This window comes from Bufo bufo, chromosome 2 (assembly GCF_905171765.1).
Source record: "Bufo bufo chromosome 2, aBufBuf1.1, whole genome shotgun sequence".
NCBI classification, from domain to species: Eukaryota; Metazoa; Chordata; class Amphibia; order Anura; family Bufonidae; genus Bufo; species Bufo bufo.
In genome coordinates, this window is record NC_053390.1 from 563,598,876 (window position 1) to 563,622,457 (window position 23,582).

The 23,582-nt window shown below is 39.9% G+C and overlaps 1 protein-coding gene across 2 annotated transcripts in view; it reads left to right on the forward strand.

The window, feature by feature from the left end:
• Positions 1-23,582, forward strand: part of GRID2 (glutamate ionotropic receptor delta type subunit 2) — a 1,570,293-nt gene that overhangs the window by 857,232 nt on the left and 689,479 nt on the right. For both annotated transcript variants that reach the window (XM_040418160.1, XM_040418161.1), the window contains one exon: positions 21,277-21,450. In XM_040418160.1, the coding sequence (XP_040274094.1) occupies positions 21,277-21,450 (174 nt within the window). The remainder of the gene's footprint in view (positions 1-21,276; positions 21,451-23,582) is intronic.

Below are 23,582 nucleotides of genomic sequence, written 5' to 3' on the forward strand. Positions count from 1 at the left end.
TTGATATAAAGCTGATGGTTGTGCCATCTGACATGGTTGCCAGGGTCTGATTCAATGGGGGCCTACTCCTGTGGTGGGTGATCTAAATGCCTGATTCTCTGCTGTGAAACCTCTCTCCTCCGTCTGGGTGTAGGGGTCAAAGTCTTTCAAAGTCGCCTTCTCCTGTGCTGATTGATATGAAGCTGATGGTTGTGCCATCTGACATGGTTGCCGGGGTCCCATTAAATTGGGGCCTACTCCTGTGGTGGGTGATCTAAATGCCTGATTCTCTGCTTTGAAACCTCTCTCCTCCGTCCGGGTGTAGGGGTCAAAGTCTGTCAAAGTCGCCTTCTCCTGTGCTGATTGATATAAAGCTTATGCTTGTGCCATCTGACATGGTTGCCGGGGTCTGATTCAATGGTGGCCTACTCCTGTGGTGGGTGATCTAAATGCCTGATTCTCTGCTGTGTAACCTCTCTCCTCCGTCTGGGTGTAGGGGTCAAAGTAACTAAATGGTGGCCTACTCCTGTGGTGGGTGATATGATGCCTGGTTCTCTGCTGTGGGACCTCTCTCCTTTGTCTGGGTGCTGTGGTCAAAATAATAGTAAGTGACCTTCTCCATTGGTGGGTGACTTGAAGCCTGATTCTGTGCTATGGGACCTCACTCCAATTAATATTGTTTAATTTTTATTTATTTTATGTTAACTCATCATTTCCCTATCTACATTTGTTTGCAGGGGATTTAACTACATTTTGCTGCCTTTTGCAGCCCTCTAGCCCTTTCCGGGTGTGTTTTACAGCCTTTTTAGTGCCCAAAAGTTCGGGTCCCCATTGACTTCTATGGGGTTCGGGATGAAGTTCGGGTCGAGTTCGGATCCCGAACCCGAACATTTTTCGAAAGTTCGGCCGAACTCGTCGAACCCGAACATCCAGGTGTTCGCTCAACTCTAGTTCCGAACTTAAACTTTTTTGTTTAGTTCGGCCGAAGCCGTCGAACCCGAACATCCAGATGTCCGCTCAACTCTACCAATTACATTGTTCCTTTTATTTTCCAAAGGAGCTTTGAAAGAAAGTAAATTGTGGAATCGAATTGATTGTAACCAAGCCAAATTTCCTCTGTACCACTCTTGATAAATATCCCCCAATATGTTTTACTTTGAGGGGAAAGTTTATAGGCAGACAGGGGGCACCACTATCGGCACTTAATTCACCATGAGGAGATCTATGGAGATCACCACTGATCCGGAAAAATAATTCCTATCATTGTTATATAGACAATCTTATTATTATCTGGGATGGTATGATTGAGCAAGCCTGTAATTAAATGGCCCATCTTAATGAGAATGACTAGAGTCTAGTGTTTATACGCACCAAAACTTATGGTACCTTTAGAATTGTTTGCTTGTGAACATTATCAACAAAACTTTTTTTCTCAAAAAGGTCAACAGCAAAAGCTATGTTAACTTTAACAAAACAGGTTATAAAAAATAGGAGGTTAATATACCATTCAGTCAGTTCAGAAGAATCAAGAGAATTTGTACAGGGACAAATGATTTTTGCCACCAGAGTGACATTAAAATTCAGATTGGTAATATAGCAGAGGGATAGTTACTGCCTTTTACCTTGACCTAAAGATTCTCATTTGCTTTCTCATAAATGTAGTACCATTGCCTAATAACTTTAGATCCTATGCCCCTCATGTAATACACCTGTTTATAGCAATATTTGATTCCTCTATATTTAAGCTTAGTGTCAGCTAATATAGTCTTGGAGTTAATGCAATTATTCAATCAGAATTATTTGTATGCACGACCAGGAACCATAGTCTTACATTAAGCACAGCTGTCCCCTTCTTTCCCATGCCTAGTAAGGCAACTTTCACACCTGCGTTTGGTGCAGATCCGTCTTGTATCTGCACAGACGGATCCGCACCGATAATGCAAATGCTTGTATCCGTTCAGAACGGATCCGTTTGCATTATTCTTTCAAAAAAAGTCTAAGTCAAAATGGATCAGTCCTGAATTACATTGAAAGTCAATGGGGGGGGGGGGCGGATCCGTTTTAAATTGCACCATATTGTGTCAGTGAAAACGGATCAGTCCCCATTGACTTACATTGTAAGTCAGGATGGATCCATTTGGCTCCGCATCGGCAGGCGACACCAAAACGCTGCAAGCAGCATTTTGGTGTCCGCCTAAAGAGCGGAATGGAGGCGCAACGGAGCCAAACTAATGCATTCTGAACGGATCCTTATCCATTCAGAATGCATTGGGGCTGAACTGATCCATTTTGGGCCACTTGTGAGAGCCCTGAAATGGATCTCACAAGCGGACCCAGAAACGCCAGTCTGAAAGTAGCCTAATATTGTTAGCAACCCAAACACATGATCGGAAGGTTCCGATCTATGATTGGCTACGTGTCCGATAACACTGGCATGTTATATGCATGGAATGTTTCTAGTGAGGTATAAGAATCTTCTATATTATATAGATGGGTGTGCATACATATACACATTGTCACGGCTGTGTCATGGACTGGTGGTAGTGGACCATGACTCTTTAGCCGTGCATGCTTGTTGACGGTGGCAACATGTAGTTTTTAGCATGTTTACACACTTCCCCTTTAAGATTGTTGTCCCTTCCCATTCTGGTGGTATGGGGCTAAAGTGTGAGCAAGGTGGAGCTGGGTGTGGGCTCTTATAGTAATTGGGCTTGGAGCCTGAGGTTAGTGGGACTTCAGCTTCTTCTGGAGCTGGAGTTATGCTACCAACCTGGACCTTACCATCTGTCCAGTTTGAGGGACACCTTGTTGGACATAGATTGTCATCCCTTATGTATCCTCCATGTTCCCTACCTTACCTGTGTTGATGTTTGGTGTGGGTTTATGTTCAGGGTGTGGTGTACGTCTTGTTATAGTTTAATGTCTGGTCTTTTGGTGTTGTTCGTCCAGCATGTATGCAAGACGTTTCCCTGTGTGTTGTGCCTCCGGTGAGGGGGCTCCTGGGGTCCTCAGAGGGGGAACCGCGTTGATCACCTGCCTGCGGAAGTGGGCTCCAGGGTTCCCATATGGGGAACCACTAGTCATTAGCAGTTGTTGTTTCAAACAGTTGTTGTGGCAGGTAAGTGCTGTTGTTCCAGTGTGTGTTGTTTGCACTGGGTGCTAACCTGCCAATCTGGTTTATGCTACTGTCTGTCCCTTTCCTTGTTGCTAGGCCTGCTGGAGACTCCGGTTGATCCGTGTCGTGAATGAACAGGTCGTCTCCTAGCCCTGACATTATTACCAGGGATCTCTAGGGTTAGTAGGGCCCAAGGTTCCGTGTATGAGCCCTCTCACCATTAGGGTTTGCTCATATAGTTAGGAGGTCAGGGCTAGGATTTAGGGATGTGTTAGAAGGTGACCTGCTTCCTTTATTCCTGTTTCCAGGACTAGTGGCATATCCCGCCAACCTACATTGTACGGTGTGGAGTTTCCCCCCACTCCCTACCATAACAGTATAATCAACAAGGTGGCCCTCAAACTGGACAGATGGTAAGGTCCAGGGTGGCAGCATAACTACAGCTCCACAAGAAGCTGAAGTCCCTCTAACCTGAGGCTCCAAGCCCAATTACTATAAGAGCCCACACCCAGCTCCACCTTGCTCACACTTTAACCCCATACCCACCAGATTGGGAAGGGGCAATAACCTTAAAAGGAAGTGTGTAAACATGCTAAAAACGACACGTTGCCACCGTAAACAAGCATGCACGCCTAAAGTTTCATGGTCCACTATCACCAGACCATGAGACAGCCGTGACACACATATTGTAAATCTTCTATTGATTGTGTGTAAGTTAATTAATGTTTGTTCTTTTCTGATGCATGAGCTGAGCCTGCCTGTGTGGCAGCTCTTAGAGATGAACAAAGTTTTCTAAAAAAAAATATTTTTCTGCTTCGCTTAATTTTACAAAAAAAAATTGGCTTCGTGACTAATTACTTTGTCACGAAGCACATTTCTTTGTAGATAGTTGGTGCAATAACAGTGAAAAACAATTTCGTAGCACCCCATCATTAAACCCCTCAGATGCCGCATTCATTCCTGACTGTGGCATCTGAGATCCATATTAAAGCATTTTTGTGTTTTTTTATTGAAAAACAAAATTATTTGTACTTACCTAATCCATTTGATTGGAAAGAGGCCACTTGCTTGAAAATCCACCATAAAATCTTGTGAGGAGCATGATGGTGTCATCACGTTGACCAGCATGGTGATGTCATGTGTCACCGCACATAAGATTTTGAGTGGGATATTAAGGCAAGATGGCTGCCACACCCTCTTCATGCTCAAATGAAAGAGGTAAGTATGATTTTCTTACTGCCATTTAAGGGGAAATTAATTTTTTAACATGAAGCACGAGGAAATTTTGCTTCACAGCAAATCGATTTCACACGTAATCCACAACACAAGACTTTACGTGGACCTCCTATTATATTAGGTGCTTGCAATACCAATTAAATTTCACTCCAAAGAGGTTTTATGACAGAACACCTTGTTTACATGAGAGCTGTCCTGGCCTTGATTTTCTGAGGGAAGTTGTCATTGTCTGTTCCTTTTGCCTGTACATTTATTGAGGAAATGTAATATTATATGCAGTCATTCAAATAAAAAGCTATTCACAGCATAGCATAAGCACACAACTGTATTATAGGTCCACGTCTGATACGTATTTTTTGTAGATTGCAAGTGTACCTATTAATTTCTATGGGTCCAGAAAAAATGTGGACAGCACACGGATGTCATCTGTGTGGTGTCTGCATCTGTGTGGCCATTAAGCAAGTTATAGAACATGCTCTATTTTTATCCATTTTTCGTATAAGAATAGCCAATTTTAGTACAAAAATGTGGAATGCACGTGGCTGGTGCCCATATTTGCAGACAACAAAATGGAAATGGTCCAGCAAAGTGGATCTACACACTTCAGAAAATATCTTTAAAGAGATTGTGTACTTTTGCCAACATCCTCCTCCCCCCCCCATATATACAGTGCTGCCATAATTATTCATACCCCTGGCAAATTTTGACTTAAAGTTACTTTTATTCAACCAGCAAGTAATTTTTTGACGGGAAATGACATAGGTGTCTCCCAAAAGATAATAAGACGATGTACAAAAGAGCATTATTGTGGGAAAAAAAACTTTTTTCAGCTTTTATTTACATTTGAGCAAAAAGTTTCCAGTCCAAAATTATTCATACCCTTCTCAATAATCAATAGAAAAGCCTTTATTGGCTATTACAGCAATCAAACACTTCCTATAATTGCAGACCAGTTTTTTGCATGTCTCCATAGGTATTTTTGCCCATTCATCTTTAGCAATGAGCTCCAAATTTTTCAGGTTGGAGGGTCTTCTTGCCATCACCCTGATCTTTAGCTCCCTCCACAGATTCTCAATTGGATTCAAGTCTAAACTCTGGCTGGGCCACTCCAAAACATTAATGTTGTTGTCTGCTAACCATTTCTTCACCACTTTTGCTGTGTGTTTTGGGTCATTGTCATGCTGAAATGTCCACTGGTGCCCAAGGCCAAGTTTCTCTGCAGATTGCCTGATGTTGTCGTTGAGAATCCTCATGTATTCCTCTTTTTTATGGTGCTGTTTACTGTGATTAGGTTCCCTGGTCCATTGGCTGAAAAACAACCCCAAAGCATTAGGTTCCCACCACCATGTTTGACAGTGGGGATGGTGTTCTTTGGGTTGAAGGCTTCTCCTTTCTTACGCCGAATGAAGGAAACATCATTGTGACCAAACAATAAAATTTTTGTTTCATCTGACCATAACACAGAAGACCAGAAGTCTTCTTCTTTGTCCAGATGAGCTTTTGCAAATGCCAAGCGAGCTTTTCTGTGCCTGGTCTGCATCCGTGGAACCCAGCAGTGTGCAGTGTCCGTTGGATTGTCTGCCTTGAGACATTGCCACCAGCAGAGCCCAGATTCACCAGGATGGCCTTGGTGGTGATCCTTGGATTCTTTTTCACCTCTCTTTTTTTTTGTATAAAATATTTATTTTCTTTTTTTTAAAAACACAGTGAAAAACAGTACATTATTGTAAGGAAGACAATCATCACAGGGTAGCCATTATAAGCAACAATCAACTACCCTATAAAGAGAGGCAGGATCCTGCCTAAATTATAAATATCACTATAGATTCAAAATTAATATACAGAGAGTACAACTATAACCTTTTTCACCTCTCTAACTATCCTCCTGGCTAGCACAGGTGTCACTTTTAGCTTCCGACCATGTCCTCTGAGATTTTCCATAGTGCAGAACTTCTTGTATTTTTTGCTCAAATGTGAATAAAAGCTGAGAAATGTATTTTTTCCACAATAATGCCTCTTGTACATCGTCTTATTATCTTTTGGGAGACACCTATGTCATTTTTCCCGTCAAAAAATTACTTGCTGGTTGATTAAAAGTAACTTTAAGTTATAATTTGCCTGGGGTATGAATAATTATGGGCAGCACTGTACCTGCAAACAGAAGCCTACTTATATTCTTCCTGACACTGGCTCCAGAATCCGGCACTCTCTTGCCTCCACTGCTCCACTCGAGTCCCTGGATTTAAACTTCCAGTTTGATGCATCTGAAGCCAATCACTGGCCAGAACGGTGACCTTCTCTCCTTGCGTCATGTTAAATGGTCAAGTGACACAAGGGGAACAGGTCACTGCTGCAGCCAAAGATTGGCTGCAGTGACATCAAACTGGAATTTTACATCTTGGGACCTGAGCTGAGCAGCGGAGGCCAGAGCAGGAAGGAGGCGGGAGCCAGTGTCGGAAAGCAGGGAAGTATGGTACCCAGAAGGGGGGGTTGTCAACCCCTCTCTCTACCAAATGTGCAGAACCCCTTTAGCAAAGAATTAACACCTATGGTGAGTATTTAAATAAGGCTTCATGCACACGACATATGTATTTTGCGGTCCGCAAAAAATGGATCCGCAAAAAATACGGATGACATCCTTGTGCATTCCATATTTTGTGGAACTGAACAGTTGACCACTAATGGAACAGTCCTATTCTTGTCCGTAATGCGGACAATAATAGAACATGTTCTATTTATTTGTGGAACAGACATACGGAAACGGAATGCACATGGAGTACCTTCTTTTTTTTTTGTAGACCCATTGAAACGAATGGTTACGTATACGGTTCGCAAAAAAACCCCGAACAGACACGGAATGAAAATACATTCAGGTGCATGAGGCCTTATATTGTAGATTTACGCTACAATTTTCACCCTCTGCAATGCAGAGATTTACACTATGAAATTCGTGCAAATTTGGCTACTGCAGAATCCAGTAGATACGCTGTGGACCCTGCATATGTGGCTGTACCGTTAAAGAGCCTGTAAAACCTTAAACCGACTGAAGAAATTTGCAGAGAATTGAAATCACTTGCCCTCACTTAATCTGTTAATAGAATCAATGCAATTTGTAAAACAAAAGACTGCAATAATATGAAGAAACCATACAATGAGTATGTGTGCCACTTCCCAATATCTTAGTGAAAGTCCTAGAAAGGTAATCCTTGGCGCTTAACATTGTCAGTGTTTAGTCTGTTTTGTGGAGTGACAGCAATATTCACATCCTTACAAGGTTCTTTCCAAACACATTGACAGGGATGCAGGAGAGAAGTGGTGGGTTTTATTTTTGGCTGTAGCTCATTTGACTGAAAATGCATATAGAATAATCTGGGATGATTAGAAGTGAGAGCCAAATGCTGCTTAGGTGACACGTCTTACATGACAGTGAAGGTGACTGCGTCTTTTCTTGAACTGAAGGACCAAACAGGAACAAGTAAGGGAAAGATCTGCAGACTGTGGTTCCACAATTTGCAGCAGAGACTGTGACCTCTTGGCTGGCACTTTCATTTGCAGTATCAGCATAAAGTGCTTAAAATCAGTAAGGAGACAAATGGTATGTCAGGGTGTACTTATTCTCTTCACTGGCTTAGTGATTTACTTCTATTTCATGCTGGGGTTTTTTCAGTTTCATTGAGCCAAACCAGAAAGTGATGTATAGATTCTATGGTTTAATTATATTTGCCAGCCAAAAGGATAATAATCTGTTTGTAGCTTATAAGGAGTTTAAAGGGCCTGTATATGCTTATAGTAATGATGCTGCCACATAACATAATAGTTACAAGTTAACAAAATCACAGACTGCATTTGGGGTATGTACTGTATGTTCTATAGAATCTATTTTTGGACTGTGATATATGTAAAATTCAAATATAAGATTTCAAGGGGATTTCAGTCAAATACAGAGTTAACGCCAAATTATCATATAAATGAATGGTTCAGGCGATATTATTTCAAAAGTGGTGCTTGCAAAGAATGGGCAGCACGGTGGCTCAGTAGTTAGCACTGGCACCTTCAACGCTGGGCTCCAAGGTTCAAACCGACCAAGGACAACATCTGCATGGAGTTTGTATGTTCTCCCTGTATTTGCGTGGGTTTACTCCAGTTTCTTACTATACTCCAAAGACATACCAATAGGGATCTTAGATTGTGAGCCCCATTAGGTAAAGCACTGCAGAATATAGTAGAGCTATATAAGTGCGTAAAATAAATAAATAAAGAAGAAAAGATGTCAGCTTCATTTCTGACCTACCTGCCAAAGGGATGGTAAAAGATGTATGGCATGGACAGCATTCACACTATATATGATGGTGACCTTTCCAAGAAAGGACAAAACTTATACTTATCACACACGTGCTCCATCATAGCCATCATCCATCACAATAAGGAAAGGGCTAATAGCTCAAAAAATCATTAAACTAGAATGAAGCTTCATAATACTTTGTAGCATAAAATGTAAGAAGTAAGATGGAAAGTGACAAGTTTGCCATACAGCCATTAGCAACTACTGATGGGTTTTGAGGAGGGTAGGAAAAACTGTTTGTGAGGTCTCAATCTATAAAGAACCATGACATTGTTTTTTTTTTAGTTTGTCAGTTCACAGGATAAATCATGAGAAATCAATAGCCTCAAAGGAGTTGTTCAACCCATTTTATTTTTTAAAGGTTTAGCATGACATAGAAAATGTAAAAAGGCATGATAGTCACTTCAATGATCCCTGTTGGTTGTGTTCCACTCTCATTACTCCACTTGCCTATTCTTGACATACAGTCAGGTCCATGAATATTGGGACATCGACACAATTCTAACATTTTTGGCTCTATACACCACCACAATGGATTTGAATGAAACTAACAAGATGTGCTTTACCTGCAGTCTGTCAGCTTTAATTTGAGGGTATTTACATTCAAATCAGTTGAATGGTGTAAATATATCAACAGTTTGCATATGTGCCTCCGACTTGTTAAGGGACCAAAAGTATTGGGACAGAATAATAATCATAAATCAAACTTTCACTTTTTAATACTTGGTTGCAAATCCTTTGCAGTCAATTACAGCCTGAAGTCTGGAACACATAGACATCACCAGACGCTGGGTTTCATCCCTGGTGATGCTCTGCCAGGCCTATACTGCAACTGTCTTCAGTTCCTGCTTGTTCTTGGAGCATTTTCCCTTCAGTTTTGTCTTCAGCAAGTGAAATGCATGCTCAATCAGATTCAGGTCAGGTGATTGACTTGGCCATTGCATAACATTCCACTTCTTTCCCTTAAAAAACTCTTTGGTTGCTTTTGCAGTATGCTTTGGGTCATTGTCCATCTGCACTGTGAAGTGCCGTCCAATAAGTTCGGAAGCATTTGGCTGAATATGAGCAGATAATATTGCCCGAAACACTTCAGAATTCATCCTGCTGCTTTTGTCAGCAGTCACATCATCAATAAATACAAGAGAACCAGTTCCATTGGCAGCCATACATGCCCACACCATGACACGACCATCACCATGCTTCACTGATGAGGTCATATGCTTAGGATCATGAGAAGTTCCTTTCCTTCTCCATATTCTTCTCTTCCTATCACTCTGGTACAAGTTGATCTTGGTCTTTTCTGTCCATAGGATGTTGTTCCAGAACTGTGAAGGCTTTTTTAGATGTTGTTTGGCAAACTCTAATCTGGCCTTCCTGTTTTTGAGGCTCACCAATGGTTTACATCTTGTGGTGAACCCTCTGTATTCACTTTGGTGAAGTCTTCTCTTGATTGTTCACTTTTACACACATACACCTACCTCCTGGAGAGTGTTTTTGATCTGGCCAACTGTTGTGAAGGGTGTTTTCTTCACCAGGTGTTTTCTTCTTCGGTCATCCGCCACAATTGTTTTCTGTGGTCTTCCGGGTCTATTGGTGTTGCTGAGCTCACCGATGCATTCCTTCTTTTTAAGAATGTTCCAAACAGTTGTTTTGGCCACGCCTAATGATTTTTCTATCTCTCTGACGGGTTTGTTTTGTTTTTTCAGCCTAATGATAGCTTGCTTCACTGATAGTGACAGCTCTTTGGATCTCATCTTGAGAGTTGACAGCAACAGATTCAAAATCCAAATAGCACACTTGAAATGAACTCTGGACCTTTTATCTGCTCCTTGTAATTGGGATAATGAGGGAATAACACACAACTGGCCATGGAACAGCTGAGAAGCCAATTGTCCTATTACTTTTGGTTCCTTAACAAGTGGGAGGCACATATGCAAACTGTTGTAATTCCTACACCGTTAACCTGATTTGAATGTAAATACCCTCAGATTAAAGCTGACAGTCTGCAGTTAAGGCACATCCTGTTCGTTTCAATTTAAATCTATTGTGGTGGTGTATAGAGCCAAAAATGTTACAATTGTGTTGATGTCCCAATATTTATGGACCTGACTGTACATACATAATATAAGCACTTAGCAAATCACTGATCACAGCAGAGTACCAGTACACAATCACAGGGGGAACATTCAAACTCTATGCAGATGTAGTCCTTGGTCAGAACCCAGCACCATAAGACTACAGTGCTAGCCACTGTATCACCACGCTGTACAATAAAAATTTTACATATACTGTAATATATACTGTACTCTTGAAGATGTTTATGCATTAAAGGGTGTTCCAATGACAGCCATTCATACATCATATTGGGCAGCCATATGTAGCTGGGTTTATGGAAACAGGTGAGTGAGTTATCCTATGCTGTTTCTGCTGCTACCATAGAATTCAATCGGAACATTGGAAACAGCACAAGTTATGCAGTATGTTGAATGGCAGAGATGGGAATAACCCTTTAAGTACCATCAAGTAATCTGATGATTTTTGTATGCAACTGACATAAAACATATAGGGGGAATATATAATTTCCCTAGGCAGTGTTTCAGGTGTTAAAAATGCAAAAACCTGGTTTTGTGACTTTTTGACCATCCTTGCAACTAAGTCTACTAATTATGGCTGAAATTTACAGCTTTGAGCTGGAGTAGATTTCAGTCTGTCTGGAGTGCGCGTGGAGTAGATTTCAGTCCACCGCACAAACTGCTGGAAGAAGCTTTTAATTTATGGCAAGTTCTGAGCAATGTCATAAATTTAATGACTTCTCCGGCAGCACAAGCCCTATCAAGACTGGCATAGCACACACTGGTCTTGATAAATCAGGGCCTTAATATTTCACTAATTGACTTTTTAAAATACAAAATTATAATATTTCAGGAAAACAAGTGCTGTGTTTGCGAGGTATTTTTTTTCCCGGTTTATTTGTTGTCAATGAATAGAGAAAAGATACATGTCAACAAAAAAAAAAAAAGCATCTTATACCAAGAAACCCATTATCTATGGTACATTAAGAATTAATCGACCAGAAATGCAGGATATTACACTGGACACAGCAGATGCCAGGTGTTATTTTGGTTCAGAAAATCTATATTTAATACAGAACACCAATGACAAATGAATGAAAGGATTTCTAGATGGACCTCTGGGAAAGATAAACCAGGTTTGGTTCATTTAAAAACAGGTTAACATAATTTTAGTTTGAATGGCGGCTCAACGAAATAAAATGATCTTTATTTTTTGTTCAAAATATTTTGTGCTGATTTTATAATAAAAAAAAGTTTATTCAGGCGTCTGTGTGACTTTACTATATTTCACAAAATTTCACTAAATTCACAGCAAATAACAATATAAAAGAAATCTAGATAGTCTAAGAAATATAACCGACTTTTTTTTTATATGCAGCACTCAACAAGAACTACTTTAGCTGAAGCATTGATGCTGAAATAGGATAGCTATAATAAAACATGGATATAAATTCTCAGTTTGCATTTCATATATTGAATATTATTCATACTAAAAAAATGAATTATCATTTTACCAGCCTTCCAATCAACCCAATCATTGAACAAATGGCTAGTTTGCAATTTTGGTTCAAGAGAGGGAGCTAGGCAGTCATTTTTTTAAAAATAAATTATATATATTCTTATGCCTTCCACTTTTAATGCAGTGACTTTATTAAAGAAGTACAGTCGATTTTTTTTAGGTTCTTTGTTGATACCTTAGCATGGCACATCGCTTTATTTGCTATTCTTATTCTTTAACGGCTTTGGGTGCATTTTTTATGTTTGTATTTTACTCATTTTGTGCTAAAAATATATATATTTTTTTCAATTGGTCTTCATTAAAAATGTTCAGCTGTTCTTAGGTGCAAGAGTTAAAAAAATTGTCTGTTTGCAAGTTGTGACTTTGTTTTCTTTGAATCTCATCAAGGGACCACTCATGTGTACCTCTTATATCTGACCTCCTGACCCCATAAACACCTATTTAAGCCATATTCTAATCAATATGATAAAAAGTGAGCTTTAATGAGTGTTTATTAGGTCAGACATAATAGGTACACATGAGCACCAGGGATTCAAAGGAAATAGAAAGTCATAGCTTGTAAACAGACTTTTTATCCCTTGTACCTCAGAAATAGGTGAACATTTTTAATAAAAGCCAATTGAAACAATTATTTATTTAGCCCAAAATGAGTAAAATGCAATTGTAAAAAATGCCCCAAAGGTGTACATAGCCTTTAAAGGCATTTTTCTACCAACATAATGATCAATTGGCAGTAACATATTTACATTTGCCATTGGTAGGGAATGATATTAGTGATAATGGTCTATGGAACTTATCTAAGACTAGATTATTAACATAGCTCTTCTCTTGGTATGCATATTCTTGCTTCACCCTCATATGTCCCAAGAATTGTGTCATAATTTAGTGCACATCTCCTGCCTGCTTGCTTATCACTCATGATCATGTTGCATCAGCTAATACTAATGCTGCATGAGCAATATGCATGTTATAGAACCTGTAGGCAGTTCTTCTCCATCCTTCAGGCAGTGCTTCTCCTGTTAGAAAGATACAGTAATGTAGGAGCACAAAGATGGTTTATGAGTTCAGAGGTCCCTTTCATATTATATTATAGCTTGTTCAGGGTTATAAACAGAGAGACAATCAGCATAACCTTACCACAAGGTGAGATGAGCAGCTTCAGCACCCAACATAAAACAGCCAGAGAAACCTACTGAGAAGATGCATAGAAACAATCATTTATATCTTATTGTTGCTGACATAAAGCACATTGAGAAGCTTAGACTTAATCTGTGTGTCTGAAACTTCAATCCCATAGTTGGATTGGTTGACCACATCTGATGTTGTATTATCTCATTAACCCTCATAAAGTGGACTTTTAATGGATTTTTTGTTCGTGATTGATTGTAGGTGTAACTATGCTTAGTCACATACTGTATATTAAAAGTATTTCTTAAAATTGGTGGTAACACAAGTTGAACTTTCCAGTGATAATTACCTAAAATGCTGAAAGTCCAATACATGAATGTATTGTAAAAACAAATCTATGATGCAAGGCTTTTTTTTTAGCACTTGCCATTACAAATGCTTCTAAAATAAGTTTGTCTTTTTATTTGCCTCTTAAACACCAATACCCTCAGAGTGTCTTTCCAGTTATATTTTTGCACTTCTCATTCAGCTAAACATGTTTCCAGAGTGACTAATGACCTTCATATTGTAAATTCCCAAGGCCCCTACTCGGTTCTCTACAGTACCTCTTTGATCTTTCAGCAGTTTTTCATAGAGTCTTTACTCTCCATTCCATCTGGCAATATTGATTTAAGATATAGCATGGACCTAGTTTAAGGCTTGCGAGTCTCATTATATCCGTAGAGCTTCAGTATCAAACATTATCTGCTAGCCTGCAGTGGAATCAATGACCTACATGAAAATTATGTTATGTTGAAAGCTTTTTTTTTTTTTTTTACTTGTTTCTTAGTTGTTACTAAGTTTTTACTAAAGTGTTAAAGAGTGTTGATCGAATCGAAGTCTACTTCGTGGACTTCAATCTGAATATCGGACTAAATTCAATTAGCCACAAAGCAAATTTACTCGTGCTTTGTGGTAGCGATTCGATTTTACCTGATATAGTCTGCACAAGAAGCTAGATTGGGATGGACATATGTGATGCACATACTTCATAAAAGTTCAGATAGACTAATCAGTTGTAGAGCACAAATCGCACCACATACCAAAAATGCAGCATCCTACTGTTTAAGACTAGAGATGTACGCAAAAATTCGAATTGGCTTCTTTGCCAAATTGTACAAAAAAATTTGCTTTGTGAAGAATTATTTCTTACAAAGTGCATTTCTTTGTAAGCAGTGGGTGCAATGACAGGGAGCCGCGATTGCGCTGCTCCCTGTCATTATACCCCTCAGATGCCGCGTTCATAGCTGATCGCGGCATTTGATAGAAATAGAGTGTAAAAAAACAAAAAAAACATACTTACCTCATACATTTGCTCGCAACTGTGCGATGGAGATTTCACTCCAGATCTTCAATCAAGATGATGGCAGCCGGCCTGTCACAAGCAAATGGATGAGGTAAGTATGATTTTTTTTTCTATTTTACACCTTGATATTTCTATCAGATGCCACAATCAGCTATGAACGCCGCATCTGAGTGGTATAATGACGAGGAGCTGCACAATCGCCGCTCCCTGTCATTGCGCCCACTACTTACAATGAAATGTTCATCATCACAAATAAAAAAAAAAAGTAAAATTCTGCAAAGCAGCTGAATTGAATTTTTGCATACTCCGCTCATCTCTAGTCTGAAACAGTAGGATGCTGCATTTTTGGTATGTAGTGAGATTTGTGTTCTAGAACTGATTGGTCTACCTGACCTTTTATGAAGCATGTGCATCACATATGTCCAAACCACTCTGGATTCTTGTGTAGAGATGTTAAAAAATACGCTCAAACGTACACAGTGGCGTGCCCAGGGTGTTTGGCACCCGGGGCGGGTCCTTTCTCTGGCACCCCCCCCCCAAATACTTGACCACATACCTCTTACATCCAGGGACATCTCCTGTCATGTAGACCTTCTCTTTCCTCTTCTCCTCCGTTAGACCGCCATGAGAAATTCTTTCAGCCTCATCTCGTCTCTACAGAGTTTGTAACACAGACACATTAGATTTCTAAATTTTTCCATCAACCTCCCCATCCTAGTGTCCCCACAGTGTCATCCTGCTGCCACCCCCAATACCTGTGTGCGTTGTGCCCCCCAATGCCCTAGTTACTATACTGATGAAAAAATAGTGACCCTAATAGACATAATTGGGGTTCTTTATCAAACTGATATAAAGAAGAACTGGATTTCCAAAAGAGCTGTCAAATATGAAAGGTGGAATCTGATTGGTTGCTATGGGCAACTAAGCCAGTTCTACTTTACACCAGTTTGATAAATGACCCCAAATGTTCCTATAGTGTATAATAATAGAATAATAGAATGGCCCCTACAGTGCCTCCCCAATAGAAAGGCCCCCATGCTGCTCCCCACACAGTAATTTCCCCCACACTGCCCCCCACACAGTAGTGTCCCCCACACTGCCCCCATACAGTAGTGTCCCCCACACAGTAGTGTCCCACACACAGTAGTGTCCCCCATACAGTAGTGTCCCCCACACAGTAGTGTCCCCATACAGTAGTGTCACCCACACTGCCCCCATACAGTAGTGTCCCCCACACTGCCCCTCCACACAGTAATTTCCCCCATACTGCCCCCCACACAGTAGTGTTCCCCACACTGCCCCCACACAGTAGTGTCCCCCACACAGTAGTGTCCCCCACACTTCCCCCACACAGTAGTGTCCCCCAGGCTGCCCCACACACAGTAGTCCCCCCACGCTGCCCCCACACAGTAGTGACCCCCATGCTGCCCCCACACAGTAGTGTCCCCCCGCTGCCCCCCACACAGTAGTGTCCCCCCACACGTCCTCTGTCCTGTGTGCACCCCGGCCCCCTCATGTCCCGCAAAGTTGGCACATAAAAGAAAAAAAATATGAAAAAACCCTAAAAGCTAAATACTTACCTGCGCTTGCTCACAGAGTCCCAGCACTGTGCTGCAGAGTCCCGGCACTGCGACGGGATTTCACTACCGCATAGGCTTCAGGCAGTATGCGGGACTGGGTCACGGATGTCAGCGCATCAGCAATGAGCGCTTCCATCTGTATTGATGGAAGCGCTCATTGCTTCTGGGCCTGCTGGCACCCCTGTCAGAGCTGGCACCCGGGGCGCACCGCTTACCCCGCATACCCCCCCCCCCTCGGGCATGCCACTGAACGTACAGTATCTACGTGAACATAATTTGGCTTCTGTATCAGTTTGGACTGATGATTCGGGCAACATGTGTTTGGCATTCAATGGGATATTTAAACACAGATACTATAGTAGATATCATTGACGATGTCACACAATGCATGCCGGTACTTTGCACTCTCTTCCTCCATATACAGGCATTATCATACAATTGAGAGTGGGGCTCATCTGAACCAATCCAATCCAAATGGGTTTCGCCATGCCAGTGTGCCAGAAAATGGTAGACATGTATGAATTGACATGCAAGAACCTGCAAGAAAAATATCTCCATTGTAGCTCTACACAATTATTTTATATCAACACAATACCATGTGTGAGAATAACACAATATGTATTCAGCATATTATGCTTACTTGCAGTACAAAACAGCATGAGCTCAGAAATTCATTGACTACACTGAATGCAGAATATCTATTGTGTATGAAAAATATATGAAGGAGAATTCCTTACAGTAATTATTTTGTTCTTATGTAACAAAAAGGGAAATAAATAGCTTGTGGAAACATAATCTTGCAAAAATGTGGCCTTTTATGGTTTTCACTGCCTTAAATCCATAACTAAAAAAATATATTTTTCTTTAACTTCCAACCTAAACTAGGAAGAGAAAAAATAATTACTTGTCAATTTTTTTAACAAGATTATTAAATAAGCCTAACAGTCTGTTAACTAGCCAATATTACCAGATTTTGGTTATGGGATTCAAATTAAAGAGGTTTTCCAAGTTCCTGATATTGATGGCCTATCCTCAGGATAGGTTGTTACTATCCAATTGGTGAGGGTCTGACTCCCTGCTCCAACACTGATCAACTGTTCCCTGAAGTAACTAACACTTTGAATAAAACAGGATGCATAGCTCCATGCAAAGTACAATGGCCATGCCAGGTTAACTTGGTTCTTGAGCTGCAGTAACCCAGCATGGCCACTACACTTTGAACAGAGCTTTGCTTCCTGCTAATTGCTAGTTCCGTATGCAACATAGAACAACTGATCAGTGAGGATGTGAGGTGTTGGACCCTCAACGACTGGATATTTATGACCTATACTGAGGATAGTTTATCTATATCAGGAGTCTGGAAAAGCCCTTTAAATAATCAGGTAGTTACTTCTTGTACATCGGCCTCTTTAAATCCATTAATTATTCTTAATTAAGAGAGTCAATCCAAAAAATGAATGAAAAAATGTAAACTAAAAATAATTTGAAATAATTAAAGAGACATTTAAAGGAGTCATTGGGCCTAATTTATCATTAAAATTCAGTTTTGTGGGGTGAAAAAGTCGCAAAATTCACGTTTGCGACTGTTTCAATGGCACTTGAAACATTTTTTTGCAAGTGGCGTTACTCTGCCTGCCTCACCACTTTCCCAAAAAATAGTGTTGGAGGTCGGGACACATTTATCATCTCCTATGTCAGTTTTCTGGCTTCTGGCTTAGAAGAAAGCTGAAACCTATGCCAGTCAGGGGCTGTCAGTTCAGGCGCATAGACTGCCAGATGCTGTGCCTAATTTATGACGAGATGTACACATGATCAGGGCTAGTGACCCATGGTCTGTGGCTCATGGTCCCCATCTCAGCATCTTCTTCTGGTCGCTCAATCAGACTGGCAGAATCTTCCCCTCCAAGCACTGGTCCCTAACTGCAGAACACTATGGGCTCTGACTGTTCTCCTTTTCTACCATTTCTACCTAGGCTGGAACCTTGTAGTGGGAGGGGTGGAGTGGGGAAACTCAGCACAAACAGATACATTGTTTCAGCTCCCGTCTGGTATAGACTTACATTAGCGCTTTAATGATACTCACTGGCAATGACACAGCAGTTTTTCCAGACAAAAACAAGTTTCCTGACATAACAACAGAGCTAAAACCAGACATTCAAAGGTCATTCTGGTTTTGGTGGTAAACAATGTCTGGATTTTTCCCTCCAAAACACGCTCTTCTTTAAAGCCTATGATAGTTGTGGAAAATTACTAGCTTCTCATTCAAAGTTTAAGTTAACCCTTTCAAGAGAAATAAAGTAAGAAGTTTTGAATTTGCATAGGGGAAAATGTCCACAAATGTTCAAACGTCAAAGTACCCCAGCTCCAGGGCACTACAGTGACATCTTTTCATAGAGTTGTGTACACAGTAGTGATAGTAGTACCCCCTTGTGAGGTATAAGTTAAGGCAATTGTTTGCATTTTGCCCAGGGGCATACACAAGATTTTGTAAAATAGAGGTTTTTGAAGACTATTGACATGGATATATACACATGCACACATCGTACATTAAAACATTCAGAAAATGCACATATAAACAAATGTTCTCACGTATATGCATATACACACTTAGGGTCCATTCACACATCCGTGTGTGTTTTGCGGATCCATGGATCCGCGGATGCGCAAAACAGCGGCAATTTTGCGGACCACACATTGCCGGCACTAAGAGAATATGCCTATTCTTGTCCGCTATTGCGGACAAGAATAGGACATGTTCTATTTTTTTCAGGATCGAAATTGCGGAACCGGAAGTGCGGGTACGCAATTCCGGATCGGGGCCGCACGTCGTGCGGCCCCATAGAAATGTATGGGTCCGCAATTCCTTTACGCAAAATGCGGAATGGAATTGCGGATGTGTGAATAGAGCCTTATATACACACTTATATACACACTGTGACACATATTTATACACTAAGATGCACACTGTAAAATACATTTATGCTCACTATGACACACATACTTTGTAAAAATTCACATACATACTGTAACACATATACACACTGCGACACAACTACATTTACACTTGCATTCATATGCCGTATTGGCATATTTTGTTGTGATCAACAAGAACTAAAGCTGATCATATACATTAAAAAAGGGTTTACAGATTTCTTCAAAATGTTAATATATAGAGTGGGCAAATGTGTGGATGAGGCATGTTGGATGTTTTCTTGACTGATCCTTTGGTATTAAAGTTGCCTGAGCGCAGCTTTTTTTCCCTATTTCTGTACTTATGTATGGGGAAACCAAATAAGATGGGTAACGGAAAAATTGTTGATTGTCTGGTAACTATGTGTCCAGAAATCTATGGCCCTGATTTATCAAAACTGGTATAAAACAAAACTGGCTCAGTTGCCCATAACAACCAATCAGATTCTGGATTTCATTTTTCAGTACTCCTTTGGAATGAGAAACGTGGAATCTGGTAGCTATAGGCAACTCGGCCAGTTTTCCTTTACACTACTTTTGTTATACCATTATGTCCAAAAATCAGTACATGGCATTTTTAGGATATTTTTACTGCTTATTTTTTATACCAGGGATGCCCAACCTGCGGCTCTCCAGCTGTTGCAAAACTACAACTACCAGCATGCCTGGACAGCCTACAGCTATCAGCCTACAGCAGGCCATGGCGGGAGTTGTAGTTTTACAGCAGCTGAAGGGCCGCAGGTTGGGCATCACTCGTTTATACCACCATTGCCTTCAAATAAGACTGATAAACAAGAATTACATTATGTTATGTGCTATAGGTGCATATTTTGCAGCAATTGTAGTTGTTTGCATTGAGAAAATCAATTAGTAAAATTGATCTTAACTATGATATACCAGGTGTAAATATCTAAATAAATGAATTAAAATCAGTGATTGTGCTTGACACATGCAATTTTCTCTGCAGTTCTCGTGCAGTAGCGGTTCCATTCTAAACTATACCACTATTGCTACTGCTTCCCCTTGTGGCCTTATTGCTCAATTTATTGGATCTCTGCAAAAGGATAGGGCTTATCATAGACTGCTTGAAACTGTTTGAAGTACATCTACTAACCTTACAGATGATCCAAAGCAATCTGAGTACATATATAGGCTAGATATAGGCTAGATTGTTTCCTTTTGCTCTTTCTTGTCCTATTAGTGCCATGGATTGTACATTCATGTCCTTTATGTTTTTCATAAAGGACGTGCCTCTATAAATGAATATTGAGAAGCCACAAAGTGACGATAAAACACTAATAATTGCATTTCTCTCGGGTAATATCACAGACTAATTATTCTTTCAATAATAACTTAGTAATAATGTACAGACTTCTACAAGACTGCAAGAGGGACAGAGTTAATTCAGAAAATGGCCATTAAAGATTTTGCTATGATTAATTTATCCTTCTCTCTATCAACAGTTACCACTCTGTTCTGTGTAATTGTTTTACCTTGTAAGTCCTTGGATATAATTTGTTCCTATAATATGCTTTTCATTTTGTTTCTGAACATAATGAGGACATCATTTGTAATAGATGTAAACAGATAAACTTTGTTCCACTTTATGTGCTTGTCTTGCATTTCTGAAGAACTCTTGTGTGTCATAAATTGCTGTATTTTTTATAATATGTTAATATTTCAATATGCTCCCTGTTGCTGCTGACCTATTTTTATTTATGCTCTTTACACTCAAATAAGCAAAGGAAAAAGATGTTATAGTCTGATGGGGTTTAATCTCAAGAGATGCTTCTAGGACTTTATGCCAATAGTACTCTTTTAGAGACAGTAAACAAGATTAGCCATGCGTATGATATATATATATACGGTACTCTTTATTTATCTTTATTTAACAAAAAGCCTTTTATAATTATTGATGACTAGATGTTTTAGGTTTTCATATATTGTATCTGCTCTGAGCAATGTATTATTTTTCTCTTAAATTCGACAGGAGATAAATGACTTGGATGTACAGGACTTAGTCAGAAGGTCAATTGGAAGGCTAACAATTATTCGTCAGACCTTTCCAGTACCCCAGAATATGAGCCAACGCTGTTACCCTGGCAACCACAGAATAACTACTTCACTCTGTGACCCTAAAGACCCATATTACCAGAGCATGGAGGTATGTTGCATAATCTTCTGTGTTCACTTCTATGTTTATTAAAATATGCATCTAAGGTAAAGTATGTTCATTATGGATCCTTTAACCAGAAGAGGAGGAAAGATACAAGCTTTGCTAGGAGATGGCATCTACATAATTCATTTTAGAAACAATCACATAACAGGCAATGAAGTGTTTTAGAAACATTGTAATCCTATATGTAATCATAATTTTGTTCGTAATACGCTCGTGAGGAGAAGAAAGCAACTGTTGATTTCTCATCAGTAAAACAAACAAATGCAGTAATTAAGAAGCTGCTTAACATTTTCAACTAAAACTTCTATTGTTCAAAAGGAAATATTTTTTTTTTGTAACAACAGCTGTTTTTGTGGGTTGCTGATTGAATTTTAATTACTATGATGCAATCTAGAGAATTGAAATCAGCATAAAGTTTATATCAAACCGTGATCTAATTATGAGCATTCTGTCTAAACATTTACATTAATATACACATATAAATGATATGTAAAGCATAGAGGCAGAATTGTACACTGTACTACCCAGTAGTGTTGAGTGAATTGAAGTATCTTAAGTGGACTTTGATCCAAATTTCCGGAAAAATTAGATTTACCACAAAACCGAGTTTTCTCGGGCATTGTGGTAACGAATCAATTTTTCCTAAAATGGTGGCTGAAAATAAAAATATATATATATACTCGCCTCATCCACTTGCTTGTGTAGAAGCCATCTGCTCCAGTCTTGATTGAAGAAAACCCGCCAAAGGACCTGCAGTGAGCGTGATGACTTCACCATGTGATCGTGCTGGGTGCACACAGTGATGTCATCAGCCAGGAGACCAGTATATCTGTCACTTAAAGCAGAAGGGATATGCTATGAAGCTCAGTGCAAAGAGGAATTCACAGTTAAGCCCCAGGCTGGGCACTTGCAAGAGTAGAATCTGGCAGAATAAAACTTCTTATTCTCACTACTTATTCTCACTACTGGATGTGTTTCTAGAGCGTAATAATATTACAGGCTATAGCTACTACAGAGGGGTCGTTGATCCAGGGAGTTATTCTGATTGCCTGATTGGAGTCGGGAAGGAATTTTTTATTCCCCTAAAGTGAGGAAAATTGGCTTTTGCCTCACAGGTTTTTTTTGCCTTCCTCTGGATCAACTTGCAGGATGACAGGCCGAACTGGATGGACAAATGTCTTTTTTCGGCCTTATGTACTATGTTACTATGTTATGTTACTTGTGACGAGAAAAGCTCTGCAAAAAGTATGTTCATACTTCTCTCCCTAGCCCATTCATGGCCAAAACTGCTGACATCAATATCTATGCAGACATATGTGTTTCTTCTTATCACCATGCATGTAAAAAATATAACATGCTAAGACTTCTGTAGTCTAAACAGACTTGGTTGATGTGAGGATCTGATAAATTAGCAAAAATATAAAAAATTACCTGAAGGAAGTAATGTAACTACCAGATGCTGTCTCCTTTTTAGCTCCCTGAAACAGGAAGCACCCAAAGTGAGCTTTTCTGGATGTTGTATGGACATTCTGTAATGGATCAAGGTGCAGATAAAATCTGTATAATGAATAAATATTCCCATATTGAAAGATATGACTAATGCTAATATGATCTAACAAACTATTCATTTTATATGTGCCCCCCCCCCCCACCTCATAAATTTATAGCATGTAAATGTACAGTAGAAATATGAGAGAGCATCAAGCCTGAAGTTGAACAAGTCTGGAAAAATTCTCCCTTTTCTTTGAAGGCAGCAGCATAATATTGTGGATAACATAAGGGTAAGGTGTGTAGCAGTAATAATGGCAGCAGTAGTAGCACCAGAAGTAGAAGCACAGCATGAAACTTACGAGGCAGTACTTAGATGTGTGTGCAGCTGTGTTGGGGAAAAAGTAGTGGCAGCTATGTAGAAGTAATGGTAAGGGTAGTTGGGGTAATGGAATTGGCAATAGTGGGATTAGCAGCAGAGAGTAGCAGCTGTGGCACTGGTGGCAGCAGCAGAACTCATATGATAAGAACCACAATAGTAGACAGGCAGACAGCAGAAGTGGTGTGATAGGGCTGGTAATAAATACCATCAGCAATGGCAGATCTATTCATTGGCTTTAGCCAAAGGT